The 20280-nt window shown below is 41.7% G+C and overlaps 1 protein-coding gene across 8 annotated transcripts in view; it reads left to right on the top strand.

Moving 5' to 3' along the window:
* pax3b (paired box 3b) overlaps window positions 1–19304 on the top strand; it is a 29373-nt gene extending 10069 nt beyond the window's left edge. For 3 of the 8 annotated variants that reach the window (XM_085130989.1, XM_085130984.1, XM_085130988.1), the window contains exons 5-9: window positions 7469–7668; window positions 8339–8504; window positions 8841–9058; window positions 12554–12833; window positions 16079–19304. In XM_085130989.1, the coding sequence (XP_084987115.1) occupies window positions 7469–7668; window positions 8339–8504; window positions 8841–9058; window positions 12554–12833; window positions 16079–16113 (899 nt within the window). In that variant the 3' untranslated portion in view covers window positions 16114–19304. Of the gene's footprint in view, window positions 1–7468; window positions 7669–8338; window positions 8505–8840; window positions 9059–12553; window positions 12839–16078 lie in introns of all 8 variants that reach the window. The other 5 variants (XM_085130990.1, XM_085130987.1, XM_085130983.1 and 2 more) reach the window with 4 other exon arrangements.
* Window positions 19305–20280: the final 976 nt, after the last annotated feature.

Raw genomic sequence — 20280 nt, 5'->3', positions numbered from 1 at the left:
AAGGTAAATTTCCTGTGAAATTTACCTTAATTTCTGTAGAAGAAAAATAGTTCTTGTGGTCTGCTTGTGCAGCGATGAAGATACTTCCTTGTCAGCAAAAATAAATAAATAAAATTTTTGGCCTCACAAAAAAAATTGGCCTCACAGCCTCATAAGGCTGTGAGGCCAGCTTACCTCCCCATTGACTGGAGCTCAGAGACATTTTCAATAGTTAAAAGACAGAGAAGGAACTGCAGGGTCAGCGGGCTGTGGAGGGTCGCTCCCCCCTAACGTTACACAGGAAACGGGGTTAGAAACACATTTAGCCATAAATGACAGGTAGCCACTTCCTGATCCCCCCCCTTGACATCCACAACAGCTCCCGTAAGTGTTGACTGACAGCATCTCCCTTTATTCCATTTTTCTGCACATAACAAGGCAGTGATTGATGACTGTTTGTCCTCGTGTGCCATTTATCTGTATATTCACATTTTAGCCAACACACACACACACACACACACACACACACACACACACACACACACACACACACACACCTACACACACACACACACACACACACACACACACACACACACACACACACAGTGCTCTGGCTCATTTACAGGGCATCTGTGAAGGTTGAAACCTCCTCTTAGCAAGTCAAGTGAGATCATTCTCCTGCCACCCCTCCCTCTTGACTACCCGCATACAAAAAATACACACATGCGCACACGCACAGTTTTTCTCAACCCATCAGAAAGAGTCGCAGATGGGTCCATAAGCTGTCAGTAAAGCCATTATCCATCCCAGCATCTGCCTGCCTTGACTTCTATATACTGTTTAATGCAGTCGGCCAGTCACTTAGTCCCCCTGCCGCTGAATAGGAGCAGCACGGTCGGCCCGCCCAAATAAATGCTGCGTTTGTCTCCTCTGCCTTTTGTTTTGTGAGTTTTTTTTTTTTTTTGGTGAGGGTGATGGGTGGGGGGTGCAATGTGTCAGAAGCTCAATTTACCCTCACTGTTAACCAAAGCCCCAGAAGAGCTATTGGGATGTCCAAAGAGGGGTGTAAATAGCCCACATATGGTCAGTCAATTCCCCCAAGTCCCAAAATCCACATTGGACACATCCCCATCAGCTCCTTCTCTCTCCGTCTCTCACGCACACAGACGTATATGCTCAGTGTGTACTTTGTGATGTCTCTGTGGACATATTTAAGCCTTTGTGTCCCCATCTGACTATCCCCCCTCCCTCCTAGAAATCCAGCAATGCTGAAGTCTTTCCAATAGTGTGTTTCAGCTAAATCCCTCTCTTCTCCTCCTTTTTCTCCTCTGCTCTGGGATGGCGTTGCACGATGGGAGCCATTTTGGAGGGTTTTTCGTTCTTTTTTTGGCTCTGAAAAAGTTGTTTTGGCCCGGAGTGCTGTGCCCCGTGTGCCTCTCAGGGCTTCAGTTTGGTTAAATTAAACAGTTTTCTTTTCTCCTCTAACCCCTTCCCACCCACACTCCCTCCCACTCCAACTGCTCCTCTCTTATTTTGCGGCTTAATGCTCCCCAGCTCCCAGACAAGCTCGCAGAGGCTACTTTTCCAGGCCTTCTACTGCTCAGATAATTTTACCCTTTTAAGGCTCGTATTTTCTCAGATTTTGATGAACTGACAAGAGCTGGGACCGCATGCCTGTAGCCTTTAAGCCGAGGTGGAGCAAAAGTATACAGAGAGAAGTCAAGTGTTTACAGGGGCTATAAATACTGCATTTCAAGATATAGCATATGCATATGTACAGGGAGTGATATGAGAGTTAGAGTGGATAATTTGATTGGCTAAGGCTATTTGACGGTGCCAAAGCGATATGATCAGATCTTAGGGATAGCGAGGCGATGACGGCAAATGGGGCACTCCAAAACCACAGGTTTACAAGGTTGGAAAAGATCCGGGAAGCAGGGGAAAGGTTTCTCACCATCTAACCTTTCCTTGCTTCCTCCATGAGTAGGAAAGGTAGGGTACACTATGTACTGATGTTGCTCCGGTATTTTATTTTGTAATTACAAAGATCATGGTGGACTTGATCGGCTCTTTTAAGCCATGTGAGAAGGGAGAGTAATACTGGACACTGAATTAGGGACGCCTCAGGGCTGACAAGCTTGATTAACGTAGCTTTAAAAGCTTAGAATGAGGAGCGTACATGGTGTGTGTGTGTGTGTGTGTGTGTGTGTGTGTGTGTGTGTGTGTGTGTTTAAGAGCTCTTTAACCGAGCTGCAGGGTGTAGAGAGCTTTAGTGGTGGCTGGGTGACTGGCATCGTTCTTGGCACAGCTCTGCCTACAACAACACATGAACTGCCATCACCTGCCACTTTAATTTGCATGACATTACATTTTTAGTAGTTAAGGGATGTGTTTGATTTCAGGTCGTAAAAAGTGCCAAGAAATAAATTTGAGATTTTTTTCTTTCTTTTATGACGAACACGTCTCTCACGGTCAGCCTTTATCACCTAGGTGTTGTGGGTTTTACGACAATTATAGAATTGGTATATTTAACATGAAGTATACCTAAAAAACAAAAAATGCAGGAATTCAAATCTGTTTTTGGAACACGTTTGAATTATTTGAAAGGCAAACTAAAAGATAATGTAATACTGACTTCTGATTCTTTAAATTATTGTTGTAAATATATATTTACATGCAAAACATTTGTAATAATTGATTGCCACAAAGACTTTATTTCTAGACACAAAAGTCGATTTGCACTAACTATTCCAAATAACAGTATAAAAGGCACTGACTGTCGTTCATTAAATTTATAACGTTAATCCAAATTTTATTGCTAACAAAACATAGCAAAGTTTACAAACTGTAGTAATTATGTCATTGTCAGATGTCATTAGTGTGTGAAAAACATTTGCTTTATGAATTTTATCACAGATGATACGCTTTAAGAACAATTACATTCTGATGACATCGGCAAACATAACATTTTAGATACACTATACCGTCACTGTTAATTATTACCAAATGTTGTAGTTTTGTTATAAAGGATTCATTACTGGTCAGTGAGCCTGTCCTCTTTCCCTGTGCATCTAATACTACCTGATGGTGTTTTAATGGGACCAGTGTTAGGCTTTAATCCTCATATGTAAGTGCAGCAGGAACCCTTGGTTCCTGCCTTGGTTCCTGCTGTCCTTGTAATTTTTTAGCCTGCAGAGTTAATGTTTGGAATGGGCTTTTTAACACCCCAACCTGACCAAAATGATTAAATACACAAATAAATAACAGTTACAATGACAGCAGAGCGGCCATAACTGACATTTTACTGTAAATAGATATCTAATGTTTAATGTTTGTTTACAAAAAAATCTGTTTTAACTTGACAATAACCATCCAGATAATACAAACCATTTATTTACCAGTCAGAAAACATTTATACATATAATGTTATTGTGAAAGAAACAGCAATCAAGTAAAGTTCACAATGACAATTTATTAATATGCCACGAGTGTCTTCTCCCAAATGTGTTCACATTGTTGTTTTTCACCACTAACATTCACAGTAAACTCAGTTTAAAGTCTTTTCCAAAGACATGTCATAAACAAACCTCACACAACTTAAGAGAGAGGCTCCATTTTGATTTTAAATGACATTTTACAACCAGCTGCACTGTTGCTTAAAACAAAGGAGACCTGTGGGAAGAGACAGAAGAGGTTTGGATCTTTTAGAGCACATAAAAATAAAATCTGGGGAAATTGTTCGAAAGGGCACACTGTATTAAAAGACAAAACCGTGGATGTACTTTGCGTCTACCAACAACAACCAAGCAAACACAGATGCCCAGACAGACTATCCCCATGGGTACATTTACAAGCACAGCAACAGCCCCTGTTGCCTCCACTTCCCTTGTCACCCCCTCAGGTGCTCTTACAGTTCCCTCTAGAAGAAGGGGTGTTCTTTGGGGGGTGGGGGGGTTAGAATGCCCCCGGCTATACCCCCATCTATCCCACCCCAACCCCTCCAGCCCTCTGAGAAGCCTTTTCATGCCCCTCCCCAGCCCTTTCCAAGCTCCCCCGTGGGGCAGGTGACAGCCCTCCACTGTGAAGGGCTGAGGGAGCCATGACGGATTCCACAGATGGAGCGTGGAAATTGCCGGCAAAGACCTCAACTCTGTGGAGCAACAAAGAGCCCGAGAGTCAGAGGGAAAAATATGGGTGGAAAAGACAGAGAGAGAGAGAGAGAGAGAGAGAGATGGGAGACAAAGAGAGGGTGCGAGAGAGGGTGAGAAGGAGGGAGAGCGACTGAGAGAGAAGAGGGAGGAGAAGGTGGTGCTTGTTTAAGGAGGTCCGAAAAAGTGTGTGTTACGCTGCTGTGAAAAATGCTCAAGTCTGATGTTTTCTCAGCACTTTCTTTCACCTGTCACTACATGGCGCTGCTATTGTTTTGTTGCACTGACCAACACAGTTATCTCGTTGGATCTTAAGATCAACTGATACTACAATCCAACGAATCGAAATGAAACGAGCCAGCTTTGGTCCTCTCTGCAGGATCGTATCTCGACTAGATTCCCGAGACTTAAGAGGTGCCACACTGTCGCTTCTTTTGAAAAGTTCTTGAAACCCCGGTAGCGCTCATAACCGATAGGTAATTCCAAAGTGATTAAGGATTTTCCCGGGCTGCCTCAGCTTTCCCAAAACCCAAATCCCTGTGAAATGCAGAGGAACGTGCATGCTGGGGTGGAGTGGGGGAGGTGGTGGTGTTGGGGGCATTCCTTGTGGCCCTCCTCCACGCAAGAACTGGAGGGGGGAGGCTAAAAGAAGGCCTCGTCTCTTGTTTTTCAGCCGTCCTGTCCAAAAAAACTCCAAAGTGCCACATACCCCACACCCCGAATTCCTTCCTCGCCATCTGAAGCACAAAGTCCTCTAGTCATATAAAAAAGTTGGCCCTCAAATCCAGAGAGTTTTCGCCTCCAAAACTGTGACGAGCAAATGTAAGACGTTCCAAAAACGGCTGTTATCTGAAACCACAGTTGCCGCAGTTTCGAACGATCGTGTCTTTGAGAAGTCTTTTTACGATGGCGAATTTCTAAACTCACAGGGAGACTGAAGAAGAGCTGGAAATCATATAGTACAAAATTGCAGAAATATTCAGCAGCAGCTTAAGGCAATGTCTCCATTTCTCTTGCTGCCTCTTTGAAAATATTTTACTTATTGCCTCCCTCAAGCTTGAATGTTTCTTTACCAATTTGCTCCTAATGCATGTTAAGTTGACTCCCACTGCTATTGGTGTTGTGAAGAGAAAATCGCCAAAGGGGGGCAGAGAGGATCAGTTTCACATGAGGGGCCCTGAGCTATTTGGATTCTCTTGTATTTTATTGTTGCTTCTGAGGGGGGAACTAATACAGTGTTGCACACAAAACTTCCCCTGTGCTGAGGGGGAATTAATTAAGTGTAACACAAAAAGTGGGCGCTTTGGCCTTGGTGAACTTAGAAGGGAGCCAATGAAGTGTTTGAAGTAAGTGTGTTAAAAAAACCCAAACTGCTGGCTTATAGAGCGCAGCTCACAATGGAATTAATACTAATCTGAGACAGTGAGGAAAAGTAAAAACACACAAAAGCTGTCAAGACACATGATATCAGCAGGCTCAGTCAGCCTGAAGATCACAGTGGGTGAAAAAGCTAGAATTTGCGTAAATTTTTAAAAATAAAATTGTGTAACATATTAAGCAGGAATGGCAAACAGTTCAGTGATCAGAGCTTCTCTAATGGAAGGATTTGCAGTTCATAAGGTTTAATGTTTGTTTTCGATCAACAGTGCTGGGCAGGATTACTTAAAAAAAACAAACAACTAAAAATACCTGTTGAATTCAATGATTTTGTTAAAAAGTATTGAGGAAAGTAACCCTTTGCATTCAGTTTTGTCCAAAGAACGTGTACCCTGTTGTCGATTTATCTCTGAGTTTATTGATTTGATCTAATTCCATAGTGAGTTCATTTTGGTAGCATCTCATCGATCCCAGAATGAGAGCTTTAGCTAAAAGCTACCTGTTGTATTTCCAGGACTCTGCTTCTCTGCTAAAGAATATGAAGTAGAGCTAATTAGCAACTAACAATATTATTATCACAAAGTAATCTGAATACTTTGACAGTGTGAAGCCCATCTTCTCTGCTCTCTCACTGGCTGACCTGACTGACACAGCTGTATGATTGGATACATTTAACTAGTTTCCAGCTGCAGAGCAAGCAGTCAGATGAAGACAGAAATACTTCCACACAGTCTATAGTCTTTTTGTCACAACAACAATAACAAGGAAACGTGATAGTATATTTTAAGTAAATTATTAATTTTGAAAAGGTTCTCCAACATGTTTAGTCAAGGAGTAACTTTATTTATAAAAGAATTATCTGGTCCCATTTTTCACAGGTTGGCATGTTCACTTAATAAGACACCTGCTACTACAGTGAGTAAAACTGATGTTAGATTTATCGTGCTTCATTTCCAACTGCATTAACTTCGATAGATTGTGACTCACACGGTCATTGTTATATATGCTCACTCTTCTCTTTTCATTCATAAAATTGTTACTTTTGACAAACAGGCAGATTATTCATTGAATGAGTCAGTGAGTAATCTATCTGTTGTTCAGTGAATTATGTCACACAACCAGGCATGATACACATTCACATTTTCCTCCCAATATCAGTGTTATAAATGCTACATTCAGCCCTGTTCTAATTATAAGTCTTTTTATGGGTTAGTTTTAATCAAACCGACACATGTCATCCAAAGTTTTGTCACCATTATAAAATCACACAGCGTAGTTTACAGCAAGCACTTCACTGACTTGTATCTGAGGGACTTGTGGAATTGTAGTTTTGTGCATGTCGACTGACAGGAAAAAGGAGACATTGTTAACAGCAGTTGCTGCATAGTGTCCCTTTGGATCATAAAGCGGCAATCACCTGACTGAAAAGACAGTTTGCCTTTCATCGAGTCAGCTTGCTTCTGGCCATTCAGGCTACTGTCCATACACTCACACCCTCACACACTCGAAGAATGGCCCCTGGATCCAAATTAGCCTTTTGTGTGGCTTTTAGTACACCGGTCCCCCTGTGGTGCTCTGGGAATCATGTCCGATGGGATTATTCCTTAGGCTTGGAATATTCCTTCTGAATGGAGGTCTGTTTGGCTGTTTGTGTGTGTGATTGTGTGGGTGTGTAAAGAAGTTGAACCCCCCCAACACACACACATCTTCTATAAGCAACATAAACAAAGGACAACAGATGGCAAATAAGTGAGCATTTCTCAATCCTGCTGAAAGTGATATCTCTTCCTTATCATAAATAAAGGTTTTTAGACTTTAATCTCAGTTGGTTTGTGCAGCAACAGGAATTCAGGTTATGTTTTCTAGAGAGACCATAATTCGACTTTCAATGTGTCATAAGGTAAGACTAATGGACCTGTTCTTAAGGCTGTCTTCTTTTATTTTCTCCTATGTCTGAGCAGCCAGTCACTCAGATGAGGGTTCAGAAGTAGAGTCAGAGCCTGATCTGCCGCTGAAAAGGAAGCAGCGGCGCAGTCGGACCACCTTCACTGCAGAGCAACTGGAAGAGCTGGAGCGGGCCTTTGAAAGAACACACTACCCTGACATCTACACCAGAGAGGAGCTCGCTCAGAGGGCCAAGCTCACCGAGGCCAGGGTGCAGGTATGAGCAGGCACATGAGTGCACGGTCAGGATCTACAAAAAAATTTTTTCTTTCTCTTTTTCAGCTTTTCAACCCTACAGAACCATGAAAGCCACGACCTAACATTGCCATACATTAAACATCCCTCTGAAACAGACGTAAACTTTGCGGCTTTATACACACTCAAACCATTTAAAGGCAACCTGCTGATCTCTCTTTGCTCCATACAATAGCACAAACCTACCCTCTGCTCCCAGGGGCCCAATCTGTACTTTCCTATTTCTTATGTGAAGTCCAGTAAATTCTCCTCCGTGGGCTCCATATGTGAAGTGTAAACACTCCCAGCATGAGCTCCGTCCATATGGGCACAGTATGTCAACTCAACCAGCCGTGTTATACACGCACACGCAGACTTTTTCTCTCACATTGTTTCCCACCTTCGTTTTCAACTTCACACCCTGAAAATGTTTCTCCGTGTATTTGTGAATATGTTTGTGTTTGTACCATTCAAAATATTTGTAATCATCACTACAGCTTGTAAAGGTGTTACATTATTACCTTTATAAGGTAGATTCTACTGTAGTAGATGGGTTGTGTAAGATTGCAGGGCTAAATACCAAACTGCAATCATTAGGGAAGCACACACACACACACACACTGACTGAACATCATCATTGTGATGTCTTCTAGGTGTGGTTCAGCAACAGGCGAGCAAGATGGAGGAAGCAAGCTGGAGCCAATCAACTGATGGCATTTAATCACCTCATTCCAGGGGGTTTCCCACCATCAGCCATGTCCAGCATCCCGCCCTACCAGCTCTCTGACAGCAGCTACCCCCCCTCATCCATAGCCCAAGGTAGGGTTAAATTGTGAATGCAGTGCTCTTGGTGTCATGCTAGTGGGTTGTTCTTTTTCAAATTAATATATAAAAAATGTTGTTTTCCGAAATTCCTATATATTATGTTGGTATTAAAAACATACTTTTAATATCTTTTATTCTGGCATTTTTCATGTGGAAGCTTATATTGACAGCATCAGTTTTTCTTTTACTTAAGTGAATATTCAGTATAGATCTCTGAAGTCTATCTGAGGATATGTTATAGTTTTAATTTCACTTTCAGACATCCAAATCATTTCTCCCAAGTGTTCTTCCAAACAATATTAACTCTAACTCCATCTTTCCTGCTTCCAGTAGTGTCAGAGCCACCCAGCACGGTGCACCGCCCCCAGCCTCTGCCTCCCTCCTCGGGCCACCAGGCCTCCGGTGGCGGCGGACAAGGAGAAGGAGGCTCTGCTTACTGCCTCGCCTCCGGACGCCACTCCTTCTCAGGCTACTCAGACAGCTTTGTGAGCCCTGGAGCACCAACCAATCCCATGAACTCTTCCATAGGGAATGGGCTCTCTCCACAGGTGAGACACAAGGTAGAAATATTTGGAGGTATGCGTGGTGATTAATTACTGACATTAAACAGGAACTTATATCAAGCAGTGTAAAACGCACAGACGTTCTTGGATTCTTGATTTTGTTTTTAGAGAATAAGGAACAAACTAATCAGTGAGGTAAGACTGCTTCACTCGTGCTCATTATACTTTATCGTATTTAGGGAAAATAAAAACCTTGACTCTTATATTAAATTACACATAGTGACATTTAGTTTGGGATTAAATTAACCCATAAGAACCCACGGTGTCACCGCCCCCTTTACACATTGAAAAAAGTTCCTGTTAAAGTTTGAACTTTGACCCTCCTGACAGTAAAAATGGGTCTGCGCTGTCATGGGTTAGTTCAAGGGAAACAGCATAATTAAGAAGGTGCTTCTTCTGACTTGATGTTTTTAGGTTGGGAGATGGAGATCGTGTTACATACTGTATCTGGGGAGAATTAAATCTGAACATGACTTCAAAGAGTTGAACTCAAGTTGAGAAGCATGTGACGTGAGCTTTAAAAGTCTCAACCAAGTTGCAAAAACATAAAAAAGCAGCGTTACTTCTTTCTGATTCCAGTTTGCACCATAGCTTCAAGGCTCTCCGCTCAGTGGCTGATGGGTCACTTGCTGCTGAGGGAGATAAGTGCGAAGACTCTAGAAGCACAGAGGACAAGTGAACGTGTGACAAATGAGAAGTGAAAAGACAATTACAGTCAATTATCGGGCATGAAGTCCCAAGGTCTCTGCATCTAGACAGAGGGCGCAGCAGAGGAGACAGAGGAGTCAGAGAGCCTAACAGGCAGAAAATGAGATTTTAGCCTGGTGGAGGCCACAGCAGTGTGAAGACGGAGACACTCGCAAAGATATACACGCAGATTCACATAATTACACACACACACACGGTGTAGATAATTGATCAATTCCATAACATTCAGAGGATCACTTAAGGATTTTGCAACATCTTTTACACAAATATTACATGTCATGGTCAAGTGGCATGTCTAAGTTAACTCTTCAATCTTGTGTTTAGATTGGAGGATTTATTACTGCATTTTTTAGGATTTTCAAATACATCATGCAAAGAACTAAAGCCAATTTATTCACAAATGACTCACAGTAATTTTGCTAGGAATGCACAAATTATGTAATTCCGGGCTGACACGGACACCGATGTTCAAAATAATCATTTGGCCGTTATTTTATCTTTTAGTTTAGTTTATATTTCTTATTATTATAATTTCCAGCTCCGTGCCAAAGAAAAAAAGACACGTCAACTGTTAAAGAATACTGAACTTTTTAAAACTTTTTAGCTCTTGATTCTAATATGTTTTAACATTTAGCCAGAGCAAGAAGGATGCGATATAGCAAAGAAATATCAGCCACTGATAAATAAAATAAATAGATCAGTGCTAATATTTGGCTGATCTCAGCATTGATAGTAAAATGATCTGAATATACACAGGTAAACTGAGGGAGCATGTGGAAGAGCTTTTAGTTTTGCATACATCACACATACTTTTAGATGTTTAGCCGTTCTCCTGCGTAGATAAGACGTGCACAAAATAAAATACTGTGCACACGTAGACAGCGTGGTCATGTGTGCATGTGCACGCACCGAACCTTAAACTACAGCTGCAAGGAAGCCTTCTCATGATTGCATTCTTAAAATGTTTGCTTCAACATTCTTCCACGCGAAAGCAAAGGTTTTAATTTTATTTGTATATATTTCGTACGGACGGGAAGGAATGCCCCATCTTAGACATTTCCCCCATCCTGACATTCTTCCCTGCTAAACCCTGATTTAGGCCGCTGGCAACGGCAGCGCTCCAAAATAAAACACCCTGGATGGGGCAGCCCCCTAGTGAGGTAGGGAGAAAGGGGAAGGATGGTAGCTAGAAGTCTGGTGAAAACAGCAAAAGCATGAAAGTCATCAGAGTAGAATTCATTCACTCACGGGGCAGTTATTCCTGCTCGTTGTAGTTTGATTCGGCCGTGTTGTCTCCCCGATCTCTGTGTGCTTAAATCGAACTTTTCAAATGCAGGTTAATTCTTTAGGAAAATGTTACCAGGCACAGGAGGAAACACAACTCCCCTCTCAAAATCAACTTGGACTCCTCCACTCACCTCCCCTACTTGGGAAATGATTTAAGCAGGACCATGTGTGTATGTGAATGTAGAATAATATGTCACTTAGAGGACCAGGAGGACGCAGAGTGGTGTACCTGCTTCTGATTAGGACAACTGGAAGAGCCTTGAGGCCTTTGCGTGGTTGAGAAGGAGGTGGGATATGATACATTTAGAGGTAGCAGGTTCAGTTAGAGTTAATTTCATAAGTGATAAGGTCAGTCTATTCCTTATTTATGGTTTACCGTGGATTTTGTTAACAAACAGGTAAATTCAAAGAGTGAGCGAAGAGAGTCGTGATATCAGGTCTGTTTTGAAGCCAGTTGAAACACTTCGCCCCGCAGCTCTTTTCCATTCTTTGCTAGCCAAGGACTATTCCCCCCAAATTTGATTATCTGGTCGCTAATAAAGACCAGGTCAAGAGCTAACGGAGATCTGAACATGGAAATCTATTCGGAGGGTTTGAACGGAGCTGAGCTCACACAGACCTTTCTTTTGTGTTGTCTTTGTCAGCATATCTCTCTTGGAGATAAGTTGTTATCTTATGCCATGGGTTTTGGAGCAGTGTCAAAAAGGAATTTTAGAATAAGTAGAGCCAAGGATCAGAAACAAATTGCTTAATTCTTCCTTTCTGGTGCTATCTCAGTACGGGACAGGCTCGCTGGCAGCCTTTTGATGTATGCGACAGGGGGATTTCCTTACTTTGGGTTGGTGTTGGTCTTAGTGTCTGTGGTGTTTTGTACTCGAGAAACTACAGATATTTAAGCTATTATAGTGGTTTATCAGGAGCAATAAAAGAAAAAGGAAACATGTCTTCCACCCCTTTGGTATTAGAAAATAGGGGTTAAGGTGCTAATCACTGAAATTTTGAAAATCACTTTGAAATTTGAAAGTTTGCCTTGCTGATAACGCATTATGTTCCAGTGATTACACCTATCTGAGCAAACCACTGGGAGGTGACACATATATGGTCTTCCGCTTATTACCAAGATGAATAACCTGCCACACTAACATTATTCAGATGTCTTTATGGCCGCCCCTCCCTGAGCCTGGTTCTGCTGGAGGTTTCTTCCTGTTAAAAGGGAGTTTTTCTTTCCCACTGTCGCCAAAGTGCTTGCTCGTAGGGGGTCACATGATTGTTGGGTTTTTCTCTGTATGTGTTATTGTAGGGTCTACCTTGCAATATAAAGCGCCTTGAGATGACTGTTGTTGTGATTTGGCGCTATATAAATAAAATTGAATTGAATTCAGATCCTACCAACGTTAGAGGCGGTCTCAGTACTCGTATTTAAAAATGAACACATAACTAATCTGATTTTCATTTCTCTCCTCTTCTTTGCATTTTTCTAATCAGGTGATGGGTCTTCTGAACCCAGGCGGTGTGCCGCATCAGCCCCAAAGTGACTACGCCATCTCTCCACTGACAGGCGGCCTCGAGCCGCCGGCCGGCATGGCTGCCAGCTGCAGCCAGCGGATGGATCACATCAAGGGCTTGGAGGGTCTCACCAGCGTACCCTCCATGTCAGCTCTGCCCTCACTGCCAAGCTCCCAGTCCTACTGCCCCCCAACCTACAGCTCACCGGGCTACACCGTCGATCATGTGGCATCCTACCAGTACAGCCAGTACGGACAAAGTAAGGTCAATAAACTTCACCTTTTTTATTCCTACCTTTTAGTTAATAATGCATGAAAATGCCATTATTTAGACATGGCTCCTGTTTTTGCAGTTTTTTTAAATGCAGTTGTGTAAAAAAAAAGATAACAATAACACAAAGACAGACACACTTATGTGTTATGGAAAAAGTATTCAGTCTTGACTCTATTACAAGTGAAGCCTGTATTTCAAAAACCCTGACTGTGAGCACTGGTGTAGCTCAGTAGGTAAGCAGTCTTTTCTTCCCTGCTTAACTGTCTAATAAAGGCGTAAAAGTAAACAGTATTTTAAGATTATAGATGTAGACATTGACAGATCAGACTTTAAATACTTTGTAAAATCTTAGAAATTAGTTGTATTTTATTTTAAAGTGATTTTGTGTTTCGTGTGTACAGGATTAAAACATGCGGAGTCAGAAAAGTATGAATAAATAAATACAGAGGAATGAAAAATAGGATCCTGCAGTAAAATGTGGTGTATTTTCATGTCTATGCTTTTCTTAAGACTTTGAGATCATGTAACTAAAGAACAACAAAAACCACAGAGTTGTGTTTATTTTGAATCTAGCGTATGGCTTTTAGTAACTCTCCAGTTTTCTCGTCCAAACTGCTGACTGGTTTTATTGTGGCCTTTTACTTACATATGAAAACATTTGAGCCAAATCAGGCGTTACAGTGTATGATTATCGAGCACGCTGGTAGTCCAGTGGTCTCAGGTCTACCCTGTAACCACAGATTGGTTCCTTTCCTTCCACAAATGGAAAAAAAAACGCTCTTGTACATACAGGACGCAGGTAGCTGTAGCACTGCTTGTTAACATTTTGCGGGTCCAGTTATGCAGTTTCAAGTGTTGGGGTTAATTGTGCAGATCTGATTCCATCTAAGAGGAGATTGGGCCGGTGCTGAGACTGAACTCTGCGGTGAAGTACACTGCAGAGTCAGCTTGCATCAGGGTAAAGGACAGCAGCAGCGGAGCCCTCCTCAGACTGTTTGTCCTCAGAGAATACCTGGAGTGAGGGTCTTTTCACTTCGCATTACTGTTACCTGAAGGGTTAAAATCAACTTCAAACACATCTCCCTCTAACTTTGGAAGGCAACATCGTTTTCCGTCACAGCGTGATTACAGCGGCCGCCGTTTCCAATTTTGCTCCACAGGGGGTTGACCAATCAGATTCATCCATTGACCTTGTGGCAACCTCAATACAACTGGGTCCTTCAAAGAGCATGGCAACGGTCCAACAAGTCTGACTCTGTGTAGCTCTGTGGGGCGGCAGGTATCAAATGAATATCTAACTTAATATCCGATAGCAGCAAATGTCTAATGAAATATCTCGGTCTGATATCTTAAAGCGGACAGAATAAAGAATTAGTGCGACACACATGATGAACCGCTAACATGTAGCTCTGTGCGCTTACATACACACAGACCTCCAAATGCAGCCCCCCCCCCCCCCCACACACACACACACGCACCTCGGCAGCGATACAAGGCTGAGCAGTCCATCTTGATGTGATTAATCAGTGTGACTGGATAGCCGGTGTGTGGTTGGGTTTGGATCTGCAGAGGAAAGGTCCTTTCTGGGGGTGGACGGATCCTAATAGCCTCTGGCAGGGCGGCGATTAGAAACAGGTGCTAGGACTGAGGTCAGCTGGGGAAGCAGTGTTGAACAGTGCTGCTCCAGGTTCCAGAGCAGTATGAAAAAACTGGTCCACACACTGTTGCACATTTTGACAACACTTTAGCCCTCACTGGACCGCCTCACGGAAATTACAGCGGTAATCCATGAAGCACTTGTTTGGTTTTATTTATGTAATGTCTCTGTTGCTAAGCAGACATTTCTGTGGTGCTTTTTGCAAAGGTCACCTGTCATTTTCTTTACCTGTAAGGCTGTGGTGCCAGTTACAGCTCACTTTGGGAAAAAATGGACACATCTCACATAAAACATCTCTTCCTGTGTATTAGGAAAGGCCTCCAATCAGAATTAGTCTGAAAACTGTTCCATAACAAACAAGTCGCGGAGACCCAGGGCGCTCATCGACCCATAAAAACGTCTTTGTTTGTTGAACCGATGACATTTCTCAAAAATCTTCAGAGCTACTGTTTTCTGTGCTCTGTTCATTAAGTCTTATTTCCAATATATCTTTCATATGTAATCGGCCCTCAAAAATACAACGCCAGTTTGTTCCTTAGCATTTGGTTTTTAACATACATACTCGGTTATAGAGGAGCCTATACACACAGGTGCTAATCAATGAGAAAAATTAATGATAAAATTCTATTATAACAAAAAGCTGCGGCCAATTAGACATTTTTGATTTTCATATAGATACATATGGTACTGAAATACTGGTACTGCAACATAGCTACCTGATTCCGCTGGCGGCACATATCAGTGTTTTCAATGAAACTTGCAGCGGCTCTAAATAACCTCTCCAAACAATTCGACTTATCAGAATCACTACTTTATAATTCTCTGTCTGTTCTCTGTTCTCTGTCCGATGAGTGAGTGTGAGTGAATGGCAAGGACAGTTGACAGGCTTACAGAAGAAAAGAAAAAACTACTAAAAAGATCAGAGCACTGGAAAAATAATGTGAGAGCTAATAAATGGACCATTTGGTTTATGTGTGTATACAAAATTAAAGACATTAAAGTGACCATTCTAAGGTCTTATTTGTAGTTTCTAAGATATTGGGAGATATATTTAATAACAGTCTTGTAGTGTATTGAGTATTACCACGTCATTGATAACCACATATTGTAACATTATTGTGAGGTGCTCTGGGATTCTCTGCCCTGTTTGTACATCACACTCAATAAATAAGTGCAACACAAATAAAATTAATAATAATAATAATAATAATATGAATAATAACAATAATATTATTATTATTGGTGTTTAAATACATGATCTACATCTAAATTCTTCCATTAAATTTCACTTTAATAATTAGTTTATAGTTTATAGTTTAGTTTCCCTCTGCACATACCTACACTTCTCACATCTCTCTGCGCTGACCCAACACCACAAACCACTGTTGTCACATGCGATGCTAACAACAGCCATATGTTGGCAGAACTGGACGTAAAAACACATGCCCAAAATTTATTGCAGCCATATATCTCTTTTATTGTATTTCCACTTAATTTGTTTTTTTAAATTCACTTTTTCCAGGTAATAATTCAACAACTGTTTCATCCTTTGTTTCTTTTCTTTTCTTTTACAGGTACCCTTCCTTATCTGAGGCATGAAATCACCTGATGAGCAGCTTCAAGATTCACTGAAGGCCCCACAAGAGTGTGTTTGTATGTGTGTGTGTGCGTGTGTGTGTGTGCGTGTGTGAGAGAGAGAGAGAGTGTGTACGTAGGGACAGAAATATTTGAATATCTGGACCAAATTTGTTTTACCATTTACTGTCTACTACAGGATGTTACTTAATTCTCTTTGGAGGAAAAATGGACAAAAAAACAAAAAGAAGGGACCACAAGAAAGAATATGGGAGCAAAAACTCTTTATGAACCACAAACATTGCTATTTTAGATGAACGGCGGAGCCTCCAGTGCTCGCTGTCGTTGAGTTCGGGCCATTTGCTGTGTCACGAGGATGAAGTTGCACGGCCAGCTCTGCCTGTAAGGACAGAAAACCCCGACCTATCATCACAGACTACCATGTTTACGTATCTGCACCACATGAACGCCTAGAAGATTCCCAAATTAATCCTTAAATTGTATGGGGGAAGAAAATGGCTTTGTTGATTTTGTTGCATTTATTTGACATCTCAGCATCCCACACATGGAAAGAAATTCCAGAGAGAAGGAAAACAAACTCGAACTAACGAATCCGTGGGTTTTTATTGTGTCAGAAAGTCTAATGTACACCACAGCTGTACGGCAGAGAAAGTTAATTCAAACATTCCTCCCGCCTCCCTCCCCCTCTGCCTTCTCTCCCTCCTTTCTGTCTCATTGATGTCTCAGACGGTGAGGCCTTTTGTCGTTTTAAAGAGAAACTTTAAAGAGGTCAAAGGGTGACTTTAAGGAAAGTGACAGATGAGAGCGCAGTAGAAGAGGGTGGCAGAGAAGTGGCTTTAAAAAAAAGGGCGTGCGGAACGGGAGGGGGGACGACAAGCTAGATCGATCACAGTGTTTAAAAAAACCCTCTAAAGATCTCCTGGCAAGAAAAATCCAGCAGGTCACAAGTCACGACCAGGAGACACTTGAGAAAGCAAGAAAGCAAAAGAGTTTAGACTAAAGACAGCCACTCTCCCAGCTGACCAGAAGTGCAATATCACATAACTTAGAGTCAACCTCAGCATTAAAACAATAAGAAAATCAAATGTGCCTCTTGAAGTCATTCTCTGGATCGAGTTTGGGACTCTGCAAAGGAGCAACACATGTGCCTTTGAAGGCTTTCGGGTCCAAAACAAATAGGAAACACTGCTAATATAGCTAAAAGAGCACTCTGAGGGGACCACATTTGTTAGGGCTTCGGGCCTTGAAAGGACTGAGTGAAGGGAAAGCCAGTATATAGAGCAAACGAAGGAATGACAAAGCCAAAATTGTATTTTTTTATTACTTTGTGTTGTTTGAAACGTTTTTTTAAACTTCCGTCTTACAAAAGCAGGAAATGCTGATTAGTTTTCCGATGCATTCCAGACATATTTATTGTCACGAGCGTCCTGTGTGTCAGCAACGTCATTAAAAAAAAAGCAAAAGAACTAAAATCCTTTATCCGTGAAATTGTGAATAGCAGAGTGTCGTCACGAGCACTCCTGCTTTGTCCTTCTGTCTATATTAGAATGAAGCAGTCCTTTCATTCATTTGATATATTTTTTTGTATTATTTGACAAAGCGATATGACATAATGTCATGTGTACGAGCGCATTATCACTCCTATTTATAATGAAATAAAACTTCCAAAAATAGCTGCTTGTTTTCGTCTCTTTTTTGTTGTTCTGCTAAATGGGAGTCTTTGTGTTTATTTTTTGCCACAGCTGTAAAAAAAAAAGAGAGTGACTGTAATTCACTGGCGGAAGAATACTAGCGCACTCGGAGACAAATGTGTACTTTTCAAGGGGGCTCATGTGAACCCTCCAACCAAAATAGGCCCGGCCAAATGGGGATCACCAGACATTAGATTTGACACTGAACACAACAGGCTTTCTCACGGATGGCTGTAAATGCTCAGACATCTGCATTGGTGTGTATTAATACCCCCCCGCTGGCCCCCCGCTACTGTAACAAACTCACTTTTGTTTAACAACCTCTCCGATGAAGAGAACAAGCCTCAAAGCGTTTCTGGACAAACAGCACGCCGGCCCAGCCGCTCCGAAAACCTCTGCAACCCATCCGGCCTGCTTACATACACAGGGCCCCCTCTGTGTATGTGTGCGTGTGTATATGTGTGTGTTTGTGGACCACATGCATTCATACATTATGTTCATGTTCACTTATAGTGTTGTTTCTGTGTGTGCGAGTGTGTGTTTTCATGCAGCCTGAGGGTATTAACCCTAATTATAACATTCTTCTGATTAATCGTGTCTGCTCGCGGGCCTCGGAGGGGCGGCGCTGTGTGCAGCTCATGCAGCAGGACCACACACTCTATAAATAAAGTCTGAGTCAATAACAACGTTAAGGATCACTCATAGTCTTGTCAGCTCTGTTTGCCAACACACTGAGACCCACACACAAACACAACCATGCACACATATTCTGGAAAAGGGTCTAATCACCTGCGGCGCGCACCAACACTACTGCGGGTACACACAGATGCGCGTGCATGCGTGTAGCCACATTTGGACTCTCTCTCACACGCACACACTGTTTGCTTTCTTAATCAGTGCGTACCATTAAAGATGAAGACAAATCACACCTGCACAGTTCCTAAACTAAGACATTACTTTTATTAATGAACTGCTGCCCCCTGCTCTGAAAAGGCTATTATTTCTTTAATACACCCCAGAGTGTAGTTACATGGAACTATTTTAATGACATTTCATACTGCCAGATAATGATAAATTTTTGGACGGGTCTTTTTTGCTCGACACAAGCTGCCGTATTCAAAGAAATCCAAATGAAATAACCGGATTTTTCCCCTCAAATTATTATTTTTTTCCTTCTTCTTTTTAATGCTCCTTTCTTTTCCACAGCATGAAATTGGCTAGTGCTGCAAGTGCATTTATCCTACCACAGACATATTTTATGATCATCTTATTGTTCTCACTGACTCCTGGCCTGGATTGTTTTCTCTTGGTTGCAGCACAGTTATCTATAGTGCTAAAATCTTTCCTGGTGCCGTTCTTCAGATAAAACTTTTTACTAAACCCAATCACACACACTCTCTTTCGTTGTTACTCTCAAAGTGACCCACAAACTGAGGCAAACACTTGCAGCCTTGTATCACCATGTGATCCAGTAACTCAGATCTAAGACAAACCCCCCGGGTTAAAGAATTTGTTTTTTACCTCAGTGTTGTGATCTAACATGACCTCCAGATCATGCCAGCAGCTGCTTCTGTCATTCTCACTATGTTAAGCATGTGTGTGTGTGTGTGTGTGTGTGTTGGTGTGTGGACACTTTCTGATTGTCTCTACCATGTGTTTCGTGGTTCTTGAGTAACTTTTAAAGGATCATATAGTCAAAGAGAAAGCTGCTGGCACACTAGTTCAGTGGTTAGCACAGAGGGGTTTTGGTTTGAATGTGATCACCAGCTGGCTGGTGTTAGCATGGCCTCCTTCTGTCTGTGTGGGTTTAGTCCAGATGTATTGAGGCCAGTTTCACACAGAAAGACTTTGACTATGGCTTAGGTAAAAGAAACAGTCAAACCTTCGGTAGATGTATAAATTAATCAGTGGCACAAGGCAGATTAACCAATGAATTCTGGGTAAATGAAGACTTTGTTTACCCTGCCAAAAAAGTGTCTTCTGGAAGAATTCATCAGTTACAATAAGACACCACTAGAAAAAAATCAGTCAATTCAAGTATAATGATAACACTCTCGCAGCTTGTCTGTTCTCTAACTCCTCTTAGACACGTTGATCTGTTGATCAATCTGAACGAAACTTCCAGGATCATATATACAACATCTATATAACTTCTGGGAATTATATTTACAACACTCAAATCCTTACAAGTTATATATTTTATATGTATCTGATCTCAGAATGAATGGCGTGTTATATAACGTGTACGACATTGCCTGTATTATGTGTATGTTGCTGTTTGTAAATAACATTTTCAGCGCAGTGTATCACGGTGCATATCTGTAAATAAATGTTCAGAACACAACTGAGCTTGAAAACAACAAGAGCAATACATATATGTTTTATTAAAAGTGCGAGACCCAATGGCCTTGAAAAAATAATAAGAATTGCTAGTAATAATAATAAAAAAATGAAATTAATAGTAATATTTGTGGGAAGCTACAGTTAAC

This window comes from Neolamprologus multifasciatus, chromosome 14, assembly GCF_963576455.1.
Source record: "Neolamprologus multifasciatus chromosome 14, fNeoMul1.2, whole genome shotgun sequence".
In the NCBI taxonomy this organism is placed as follows: domain Eukaryota; kingdom Metazoa; phylum Chordata; class Actinopteri; order Cichliformes; family Cichlidae; genus Neolamprologus; species Neolamprologus multifasciatus.
Note: the sequence above shows the minus strand (reverse complement) of the source record. Positions and strands in the feature narration are given on the sequence as shown.